Here is a 12408-nt window from a genome sequence, read left to right on the forward strand (position 1 = left end):
GATGAGGCAGTAAAGAATAAAGGGGAGGAAAAAGTAGGCAAGGAAGAGCTAGGGAGACAGGAAGGCTATAAAATAACCTTCATCAACTATAAATAATAGAGAGGAACCTAAACTCCTAAGAGCAGGGCTCGTGTTTGAGAACATGCAACAATTATTATATTTACATGTTTATTCTCTATATGCAGAAATTAAGGCCCTGGAAGAACAAGAGACAGGCTCCACATCCTACAATCCAGAAACAGAAAAGGACCTGCACTCTAATCATCATTTATAACATACTGTTTTCTCCTGTACATGCTATCTTCTTCAATACAGATTTTAAAAAAGAGCATAAAAGAACTAAGTCTACTAAGTTAAAAATATATTCGCTTGATTCTTATGACTTGATAATCTTACTAGAGGGGTTCATTACTAACTGTTTAGTATGTAAAGGAGAGAATGCTTTTAAAGTAAATATTAAAACAGATGAATTTGTTTCACATTCGTACTAGGTAACTTTCATAAAAGTATGGCGTCTGAGAAAGCTTAGGTCTTTTTGACCCCCAATTGATTACCTGCTGTTTGAACACTCACTACATTTTCAAAGTTGTGGTATTCATGGGTGAAATAGAGGTCAAGCCTTGAAGTCGTCATCTTTTAATGTGAAGCATATCAAACATTCTTCAAAAAGAACACCCAAAACCAAACTGGAATTTGATAATAATGACCAATGAATAGTATTCTGCACTATGTAAATCCTCATTATGTTTAGTTTCTGTAACCATGAAAGACATTTCCAGAAACATAAAATGCACTGAATTTTCTGAGGTTAAGACTGAGTAACACTATCTTCTTCAAAGATCATGTTTATGTCTGTTTTCATCATCAGTAAAAGCAATGAAGCATAAGAGAAACACTCGAGCCAGGAAATGGTTACTCCTAACAGCCACATCTGGAGGAAGAGCTGTCTCACAAAGGGTGACGGCAGAAACAGCAGGTAAATGTTACATATTACAACATGTGAAGGTTAGTAATTTTCAAACAAAATAAAGCACCCCCTAAATTTTACTTTTTAGGGCATTTTTTAAGGCCTAATATGTTTAAACAAAGTCCCACAATTTTATAAGTCAATCAGTTTGATTCAGGGAAGAATGGGTGCTTCATTGGAAAACTATTCAGAGCTGATGGCATCTTTTTTCCCTTCTGCTTCAGTGAAAGAATTTTACGGTTTGGTAAACAATTTAGCCATTTTTGTCTACATGGAGTAACTGAATTCTGAGTGGGGTAGCTGTCCTATCCCCTTCAAACTCCACTGCCCTCCCCAAGCCGGTTTTGACTTCATTTCTGTAGAATTTTATATAATTGATTTATAAGCGGATTGTATCTTGAACTATCCTGATAGCACAGGATCAATTTCTTTTAATGACTTAAAGTTTGCTATTTTTATCTTTGCATATAGTCGCGATTTACCCTTTCACATGGTATTTCACTTTTCTTCAAAATTTTATTATGGGGATAAAGTTTTAAATCACACATAATTTTGTTTCTTAATGTCAAATATCTAAGTCATTAAAATTATTCTTTCTTTCAAAATGTCTTGATATTTAAAATGTTTTCAAGATGCAATGACTGTAAATGTTCACTGGGTTTACCTTGTGTTTAAATTTATTAGAATTCTTGTTCTCTTTCTTGTTGAGGTCAATGAAATAGTGGGTAATGCGGTCCTTTGACTTCGAGTCCATCTCCCATGAGATCTTGAAGGAGTCACATGTGATGTTACTTATTTTGATGTTATGTGGGACAGGGAGTTCTTCCATTTCTGCTATGCCACTGTCTTGTGATTTGTTACCTGCCAGAAAATAATGCATAGAAAATTAGCTTTTGATGAGTTTTTTCCAGTATTCAATGTCTTTAGTGGTATATGTATTTCTGAATTCAAAAGTACTAAATCTAAGATTCCATTTTGCTCATGAAGTAATTCACATCATAATGAAAGGTATTTATAAGGCCATATCACCAGTTAAAAAGCAGGCAAGTTCACTCCTATGATTGCTGTATTTCCATTTCCTAATCTCTGACTTATAGAAACACATTGATGATCCATCTTGCCTGTAAAACATCAGCTTTGTCTGGTTACGATCTTGCTGAAAAGCCTCAAAGGACCATTATTTCTACATGACAAGTCAATGCTTACCCTAAGTAACACAGGTATTCTAACCCAGATGGTGACCCAGAAGTGCTGAAAATGAAGTGGCCCAGTCAAATGATGGCAATGCTTGTGTAGAAGTCTAAGAGAAGTCTAAGAGGTAGCAATGGAAAGCGGCAGAACTTGCTCCTCCTCCTTCACTTTGGAAATACCATATAGAAAAACAGTGTACAAATACTGAATAATACTAAAGCCTACTCATTTACTCTGCCAAGGTATTTATTGTAATCATTTCTCTATGATACTTGATGAATTGAATTTTGAGTGCTGAAATAATAAACAAGGGTAAAGACAAAGGCTGAATGCCATGCTAACTGATGTCATTAAAACCATGAATCATCTTTATACTGTCACCTGGAGAAACTCTTAGCTCCTTTCTAGCAGTACAACACAATGGCTGAAGGACAAAAAGAGAAAATGTAGATATATTTGCCATTCAAGTTTCTGCTATGTGTGAATAACTTAATAACTAAAATTAATAACCGTAACAAATCTCATGAAAAGCTTTGTTTTCATTAAAATTGAAGGGACATACCACCTGAATTAAAATGTGGAGATCTCTGATCAAATCATATTTTTCCTATGGACATTATAAAGCTCTTATTATGTCAAGAATATAAAATTTAAAAACTATCACAGGCCCAATTTTAGACAAAATCAATATATTAACTCCTTTTTTTTGTTTTTATTTTTTGAGACAGGGTTTCTCTGTAGCTTTGGAGCCTATCCTGGAACTAGCTTTTGTAGACCAGACTGGCCTTGAACTCTCAGAGATCAGCCTGCTTCTGCCTCCTGAGTGCTGAGATTAAAGGTGTGCACCACCACTGCCTGGCTAACATTAACTACTTTCATGAAGCTTTCTTACTTGCTTAGAAGTTAAGAATTAAGCTAAAATCTCCCTTCCCGTACTTCATAAATCACTTTTTAAACAAGATTTTGAAATAAATGACAGAAAAAGAGAGATTTTGCCTATAAAAACTGACAGAACAGCAAGCAAAACCCACCATCATGCACTAAGCACTCAGTCCATCTCAGCTCTGCCATGTGTGCATCTGTAATCAGCTCTTCTACCTTAGTGAAGACATGACTGTAAGAGTAATTCTGGGGGCTGGAGTGATGGCATGCATGGTGGTTCAGAGTGCACACTGCTCTTGCAGAGAGCCCAACATGCAAATCTGTACTCCACAACCATCTGAACTACAATTCCAGGGGATTTGCTTGTAGCCTCCATGGGCACCAGGCATGCATGGAAGTGAAACATTTATATACACAAAAGAAAATAATTCTGGCCATAATATTTTAAATATTAGATGATTCTAACATATTTTTGCTACTGTGTTGATCAGTAATACCGAGTGCAGACCAAATACATGATTTAATACATTTTTTTTCTATCCAAACATGAATGCTACTTTAAAAAATATTTCACAAGCAGTTCCTAATGACAGCATTTTTTGACATGCAGGGCAAAAACATTGGCAGATTATGTTAAGAATATTTACATATGGCTTTCTCAGTAAGTTTAAAGTGCCTTATATATTTGTACATCAATTCCTACAATGAAGCACAGATCCTTTTTTTGTCCCTGTTAAAAACAAAAAACCCTCACATCTTACTACCCCATCTTTACTTATACCCTGCCCTATTCCCTCAGCACCAGGCAGCCAGTACTATGCCATGTGTCTTTACAGATGATCTATTCTACACATTTCCTGTAAACAATGCACATGGTTCTTCATGATCTCCTCTTTTCAAGCAATATATTGCTTTCTGGATTCATCTATGCTATGTTATTCATTTATTTATGTTTATTGCTGAACAGGGCTCTGTTGTATGACTAGACCACCTTTTCTTTGTGCTGAGCAGCTGATGGGCATTTCAGCTGTTTCTACTTTGTACCTATCACAAATGCTGATGCTATGAATATTTGCATACAAGGTTTGGTATGTGCACACATTGAATTCTCTTGTGTATATTCCTAGGAATGGGAAGAGTTAGAAGATCAGATGCTAGCTCTAATTTACTGAGGAACTAGAAGACTATTTTTCCAAAGAAGCCACACTACTTTCCAGGAGTGGGTGTGACTCTTACTAAAACTTTTTAGGACCTGTCATTTTTAGTATAGTTATTCTTTGCACTTTTTGCCAAGTGGGGTTATAGCACTAATACCTTTGGAAGGGTGCAGCAACAAAGAACCATCTTAAGTCATAAAGAAGCCCTAACAGGTATGGAACCTACTAGTAGTACCTTGACTGTACACTTTACCCTCTAATATTGGGAGTGATACATTTCCATTATACAGATACCCAGGTTCAGGAACTTTTTTAGAGCAGCAGACATGAATTCTCACCTTTTTCTATCAGCAAGGTATTCTAGCCTATGTTCTATTTTTCTGTGGAAGTACAGAAATCAATCACTTCTCTAAGAGCTATGGTTTAGTTTAGTAGAGAATGGCAGGCAGAGTGTAAAACCCAAGTTGTAGGTGTGGCTATCTCTGTTAAAATATTACTATTTCTAGGGTCTCTGAATGGCTGGAAGAGCCAGAAACCCATGCATGTTTGTTCACTAATAAGTATCTACATTCCTACAACCTTCCTCAAGACTTAGTAATACCACTTTTGGGTATATGTCTAATAGATGCTCAACCATGCCACAAGGACATGTGCTCAACTATGTTCATAGCAGCATTGTTTGTCATAGCTAGAACCTGGAAACAATCTAAATGCCCTTCGACCAAAGAATGGATAAGGAAAATGTGGTACATTTACACAATGGATATGGGCCCATATTTTGTACAAAATATTTATAGGCGGGCACTCTGGCCATACTTAATTTTCAAGACAGCTACAATTCTGTCAAACAAGATAGCCATCTAACAAAGGCCAGGATGTATGGCTCCTTCTCCGTTGTTAAAATGTAGATTGCCTGGGGAGAGGTGTTGTTTCCAAAGCTGGTGACTTAAGTTGTAGGTGTTTCGCTAGCCCTGCCTCTCCCAGAAAGAGAATATTAATGAGTATTCACCTTGGTTTACCTGGGGGATAAAAGGTGTTTGGTATAATAAAAATGGGTAATCTTCAGGATGGATAAAGCCTGAGATACCCTTCTGAGATGGCTGTGTGAACTGTGTCTCATTATTTCTCATGCCTCTGTACCGGTTGAGTTGGGGAAAAATAGTTTCTATGTTGGGGCCTATGGGCTCTGACATAATAGCGCCCAACTTGGGGCTGACCACTGACCACCGAGAAAAGCCAGAGAAGGAACAAGTACAAAAGAGAACGTGATGCTGACCACTGAACCCTGAAAAAAGCCAAAAAAAGAACAAGAAGTACAAAAGAGAATGTGGTGCTGACCACTAAACCCCCCAAAAAGCCAGAGAAAGAACAAGAAGCATGAGAGAGACAGTAAATGATGACCACTGAACCCTGAGAAAAACCAGAGAAAGGACAGAGGAGAACATGAGGCTGATCTGCAAACCCCAAAAAACAAGGAGGGAGTGACCAGATGTGAGAAACCTGCAAGAAAAAAAAATCAGTGGATACGTGAGTAATGTGTGCTTAGATAACAAAACAGGACAGTAATATCGGGAGTAAAATTTGTAAATATAAAAATATAAAACAAGGAAAAACAATCAAATGGCTATGCAGTTGATTGAAGATATATTCAAAGACAAAGGAGAGAGTGCAGCAGCATCAGATACAAGGATTTTTAGAATTCATAGAGGAGATATACCCTCGGTTTTCCCAGTGTAGGACCTTAGACATAGCTGTATGGAGAGAAGTAGGAATGAGAATCCAACAACATTATTGTAATTATGGACCAGAAAGCATCCCCGAAGATACACCTTATTTCTGGATGCTAATATAGGAAAGGTTGGACTCAAATCCTGACCGGCAGGAGATAGTTCCATCTGCACCACCTGAGGAGTTGCCAGACATGCTTTTAGAACAGAGCAGTTACAACTTCTCTGTATATTTGAAAATATCAAAATAATGTATAATAGCAAAATTTACATTTCCTTCAAAAACAATTAAAATGTATTTTTTATTGCTTTATGTTAAATACATAATTTAATATAGTTCCATGTGACTAACAAAAAGCAATATTCTGGGGGAGTCTCGCCTTTATGTTCCTGTTTAAACCTAGCCCTGGGATTACTGACACCATAATTAAAATTAGATGGCCAAATCTGGCTAAAAGAGTTCAGGGGCAGGAGCTAAACGCATCCAAGCAGCCCTCACATTCAAGGCAAAGGACAATATAAACTTTGCAATTTCATTTTCTTTTTTTTTTCTTTTGCTTTTTCGAGACAGGGTTTCTCTGTGGCTTTGGAGCCTGTCCTGGAACTAGCTCTGTAGACCAGGCTGGTCTCGAACTCACAGAGATCCGCCTGCCTCTGCCTCCAGAGTGCTGGGACTAAAGGCGTGCGCCACCACCGCCCGGCCCAACTTTTTTTTTTTAAAGATTTATTTACTTATTATGTATACAACATTTTCAATTGGGTACTTGTTTTGCTACTTCTAATCAGCCATCGCAGATTACAAATTTCCATTATGCTAGTGCCTAAGCTGCTTCTCTGTGCTGATAGTTGCATCACACTTGCAGAAGTGCCCAACTGTTAATTACAGAATGGTTAAGTGCATGCCTACTAGGAAGACAGATGGAGATGTGTGACCTTGGGTAAGTATCTTCGGATTCTCTAAGTTCTGTTTCTTCATAGGCCAGCCAGGATAGAATGAGGTAATAACCCACATATGAGAAACATAACTTCTGGATTGTATTACACCATGTTAGCTGGTTCAACTTACATTCATTTAAAAGGAAATGATTAAAACTCTACTCCCCCAACTTGGTCTAATTAATATATAACTTTGCTAACATACGGAGGCTGTCAATACCCCTAGTAATCTTTAATGATTTATTTCTTTTGAAATCACATTTTCTTGAAATTTGTTTGTGTCTGAATATATCCAAGAACTTTTTAGCAAATCCTTGTGCTAAAAGAGACTTATATTTCTTAGTTTTGGTGTTATATTTATGTGTGAATAATCTCTAAATTTAATTTCACGCTTCTCTCTTAAATAGACATTTCCCCTTATTCTTTGCCAACAGAATCCTGTTGCAGAACATCTCCGAGTGCTGTCCTCAAGGTTTCCTTTGAGCTCAGAGTGTGCTGTGCTGCTTGCTACATACACAAGTAGGATGTTTCAAGCTTCACTTGTATATGGCATGTCACACTGTTCTTCTTTTCTATACACCTCACATTTACGCTGTTCTTCATCACGCAGTTCCCTTTGTATCTAGGCTTTTAGTGCCTGTAATATGCATTTCTAATAATAGTTTTACATCCAAATAAATAATATTTTTTGAGAAGCAAGTATACAGTAGTTATGATCCAAATAATATTTCATTCTAGTTTTCAATCTTAAAATCATAAATTATAAAAACACAGCCCTGGGTCATAGCCACTATTCCTGTAGGGTTAGGGTTTACAGCGGAGGACATGGGAAGCCAGCTGTCACAGTCTTAGACAGTTAAGCAGGGAATACTCTGACACCTGCTTTTTATAAAAACAAACAAACAAACAAAAACAAACAAAAAGCAAACCTCTGCTTTCTGAACGGCAGCCTATGAGGTCAAAGCAGGGGAGTGTGGCTATCATCAAACTCAGAAGCCCAAGAATCAGAAGTGAGAAGAGGTTCAATGCAGTTACTATACTATGCTCCTTAGTTTAAAACGTTAAGATTGTATGAAAAGCCAAGAAAACCTGTTTATCCCACAGGGCTGATCCTCACGTGCCACATGGGTTTTTCAGTCTACAGCAGAAACACAAATTTCTGGTTTCACTGGCATAGAAAGTGGTGCATGGTTAACCCTTCACATTCCTACTCATGAGCTCATTTCTAATAGCCCTACCTGGTGTTAGATCTCAGTCAAATTATCTAAGAAGTTTTAAAGCAAATATGGATCAGTGTCCCTAAAGTTGAACTGAAGAATAGTAAACATACAACAAATGAAAGCATGTATGCACACACCCCTCCCCACATACATACCAAGTTGGAAAAAAAGAGGAAAGAAAAGGAGACCTCTTTTAACCTTGAAGTTAGATAACTGAAAATATATGTACATAGGTTCAAGGGAAAGAAAAAATAAAATGTACTGGCTTCTTCTTCCCTTTCTTTGTAAAATCAAAACCACAAATGATAAAAGATCATAGTACTAAATGTGTTTCAAGGCGAGTAATTTTTTTCAGTCTGTGTCATAACTGGAAAGTATTAAAAACAATTCAGTGTGTAAAGATGGAAAGCCTCTGACAGATGGTAACATGAAACAGGAACAGTTCTTCTAAAGTTCAACAGATATTTGTAATAAAAGAGATAATTTGATATGAAAAAACAGCTGATAATTTTAATTAAGGCTCTCCCACTATCTAGGTAAATTAAAGTGTAAGTAGGTTCTCAGTTAACCACAATAAATATTTAAATATAACATCAGACCAGAGACTTTCAGTATTAGAAAAACTTATGAGCATTTACACTAGCAAGGGAATAGTCTAAATCCTTAACATACACTTTTAAAAATGTGTATATGTGTCCCTGTGTTAGTATCACACATGATCAGGTACCCACCAAGACCAGAAGAGGGTGTTGGGTCCCCTAGAATTGAGTTACATGTAGTTGTGAGCTACCCATTGTGGGTGTTGGGAACTGAACTCGGGTCCTCTACAAGAGCAGCAAGTGCTTTTAACCATTGAGCCATCTCTCCAACCCTGTTTTTAGTTCTTAGGGAAGTTTATGACAAGTATTAACATCTACATTCTAATAAATGAAGAAATGGGGTACATACAAAGATGTTTCATAACTTTTTTGATGCCAAAAAACTGGCATAAAAGCCAAATATGTTATTCTAAGAGCAACCAGCTAGTTAACAATCCTGAGCTGAGGGCTTAGATAACTCAGAGTACTGGTACCTGCACAAATGAGACGTAGGTTAAAGTCAGGACTTTGTCTTCTGTGGTTTGTCAACAGCAAAGTAACAATGACTGAACACAATGTAAGTTTTCTCTGAGTCAAAAGTTGACACTGGCAGCATACTTGGGTTCCTGGGTATAAAAGACTAAGTGTTTGTATCATAACCGTCTTTAAAAAGAACCAAGGCTTGAATGAGACAGGTGTAACGAAATGCTATTATATCTATGCAGGAAAACTCAACTTACATTTATTCTTTCTTATGTACTGTTTATGAATCCTTATGGGTGCATTTATTATTTTTTGATTGAATGATTTATAAATCACTGTGTACCACATTTTGGATAGCTGTTCTCCATATTTACTTGTTCATTGTGAGATAACTATATAAAATGTTTTAAAATGCAATGTACACCAGCAGCATACTAATCACAGAGATCAGAATGTACAGAAATAACTGAGACACTCCAAGGGAAGGGGCTTCTTGATACAAAAACCACAACTGTCCAAGGGAAGATGCTTTTTGATGTAAAAACCACAACTGTCTACTATAGGGAAAATGAGGATGTACATCTTTCTGCCCTAGAAAAAAATTAAACCTGCATCTTAAAACATTTAAGTACTGTTGTTGACAAATAATGTTATTTTATATTTTTCCAGTGTTCACCATGCAGGCATGTAAACGAGGCGATACTGCACTCTGATGTGTTTTCTTTTAAAAATGAGGCTTGCTCAGAGAACTGTCATGAAATTGATAAGGTCAATGACATCTACCTTACTAAATAAGAATAGATATTTTATTCTCCCATAATTTCAAATTCCCTTCTTAGGTGATAGTGAAAAGGTATCTCAGTTACAAAACAAACACAGGAGATAATATGTTTTTGTAAACGGTAATACAGTATACTGTAGGCAGAGACTGCTCATTTGTTTCCCAGCCGCCCAGACCCGAAATAATCACACAGAAACTATATTAATTAAAACACTGTTTGACCTATTAGCTTAAAATTCTTATTAATTAACTCTGACATCTTAACCCATTTCTATTATTCTGTGCATTGCCACAGGCTATGGCTTACCAGGTAAAGTCCTAGAGTCTGTATCCTTCAGCAGCTACATGGCATCTCTTTGACTAAGCCTACTTTCTCTCATCAATGTTCAGATTTCCCACCTGGTTTTATTCTGCCCTGCCATAGGCCTAAAGCCAATTCTTTATTAATCAATGGTAATAAAACATATTCATACAGAAGGGAATCCCACATCAGTATAATATCACCTGCCAACTAAAGGTTATGGAAAGGCAAAAGTAGCTCTTCCAGAGAAAATCTGTACATTACTTTTCTAGTCACTGTGACCAGATACCTCACAAGAGACAAGAGGAGGGGGACATGTGCTTATTTTTGGCTCACTCTCTAAGGAGATGTAGTCCATCACAGAGCAGCAGGAGCATGAGGTGTCAGTCACACTGTGCCCACCCACAGTCAGGAAGCAGAGAATGCTGAGTGCTGGTGCTCGCCACGTTCTCTTCCCTCCCTCCTACTCAGTCCTACACAGGGACGAGACACCCGCATTTACCACTAGGCTTCCCTCCTCAGTTAACCCTCATACACGGGTCTAGACGTCTGTCTCCTGAGTGATTCTAAATGCAGACAAGTTGACAGTTAAGATTAACTATCACAAGTCCACGCCTTGCCAACATAATATAAACACACATTGCTTTTAAACTGTAATGGTAAATATATACAATTTAAGTTAGTCTCACCCCCAGACTAATGCTTTATTCTTTTTTTATATATATAAAACCCTTTTACCTGACAGAAGACTGTGACTTATACATTCAGCAGACATGCGTAATTGTTGGCTGCTCATCAGTAGATTGGAGACAAGTGTAGAACCACAGTGTCTACTGTGGTTCATTCTTCTACAATTGTGTATCACCGTCTAGTAACATGCACATGAATATACATGCAAATGTGAAGCCCTTACTGCTACATATTTTTTCCAGATAACTTAGTTGCTTCCCTTTATATCCAAATTTCTCAGTACATTTTTATTTTTTTCTTTTATTCTTACTAACTCTTAAGCTCAGTCAAACTTAGCCTCTAAGACTGCAACAAATAACCCCTTGTCAAATGGCAGTCACAGCTCCTTCTCAGTTCTCTGTCTTTCTTCTGATGGGGGCTCAGGACGTGCTACTTTGTGTACACTTGTACTGGAGCGAACATCTGATGTAACCCATGAAGAATTTACCTGCATGGAAAATTCTGACATTCTTCCTAAGGTTATAAGACTCATTCCTGAACTATCCTCCCTATATCTAGAAGGAAAGAACATCGTTATCTCTGAGGGCCCAGAGAAGACTCAGAACAAGCAAACTTCAGTGCTCAACTTCTACCCCCTTGCCCAATCCCCTCTACAATGCTATATTTCATCATCACACTAACATGAAATACACACAGTTTTCCCTATTTTCTTACGTCTTCATTTCTAAAAGCCCTATATTGTACAAAGGAGCTACTCAATAAACTCGTATGCTTTTCTTTGGTAACCTTTTTGGTTACATGGGTCTTGGTCATAGATTGTTTTAGAATCAGGTAGGTAATAATTAGGTGAGATTGTTTTAGAATTAGGTATGAGATCTTTTCCTCTGGCACCTACTCCTTCCGTGCTTGACAACTTTGCCACACCAAAAGTTCATGTTTCTCAGAAGTCTGCTGAAGACTGTATCCTGATAAATGCTACCCTTGAGAAACAACAATAGATCTTCAGCAATTATAGAAATGCAGCATGGGGTGGTGGTGGTGCATTCCTTTAATCCCAACACAGAGGCAGGCAGGATTGCTGTGAGTTACAGGCTCCAAAGCTACAGAGAAACCCTGTCTTGAAAAAAAAAAAAGAAAGAAAGCAAGAAGGAAGGAAGGAAAGAAGGAAGGAAGGAAGGAAGGAAGGAAGGAAGGAAAAAAGGCAGTGTGACTGCCACTTGCTACATATCCTGTTGGGCTTCGAAGACATCTCAATTCTGAAATAATTTGAAATGTTGCTTTTAATTGTTCTCCTTCAAATTACTCCCAAATCTAGTATTCTGTTCTGAGATGCACCATCCATAAAATTTATACTTCAATCACAAATTCAGGTTAATTTCTAGAACCTCAATTCCTTCCTACATGAAGGTTGGATCTGTCTTTAATGCTTTACTTTCAGTGCTCTCTCTCTCTTTTTTGAAAAAAAATCTATTTCCTCTCATGTCCCATTGGTTTT

General features: G+C 37.3%; 1 protein-coding gene across 1 annotated transcript in view; it reads right to left on the reverse strand.

Moving 5' to 3' along the window:
* The window catches only part of Phyhipl (phytanoyl-CoA 2-hydroxylase interacting protein like), a 35116-nt gene that overhangs the window by 11146 nt on the left and 11562 nt on the right, over positions 1 to 12408 (reverse strand). Inside the window, exon 2 of the mRNA XM_005360156.3 lies at positions 1632 to 1828. Coding sequence (XP_005360213.1) covers positions 1632 to 1828 — 197 coding nt within the window. The remainder of the gene's footprint in view (positions 1 to 1631; positions 1829 to 12408) is intronic.

Source organism: Microtus ochrogaster, linkage group LG2 (assembly GCF_000317375.1).
Source record: "Microtus ochrogaster isolate Prairie Vole_2 linkage group LG2, MicOch1.0, whole genome shotgun sequence".
Lineage (NCBI taxonomy): Eukaryota > Metazoa > Chordata > Mammalia > Rodentia > Cricetidae > Microtus > Microtus ochrogaster.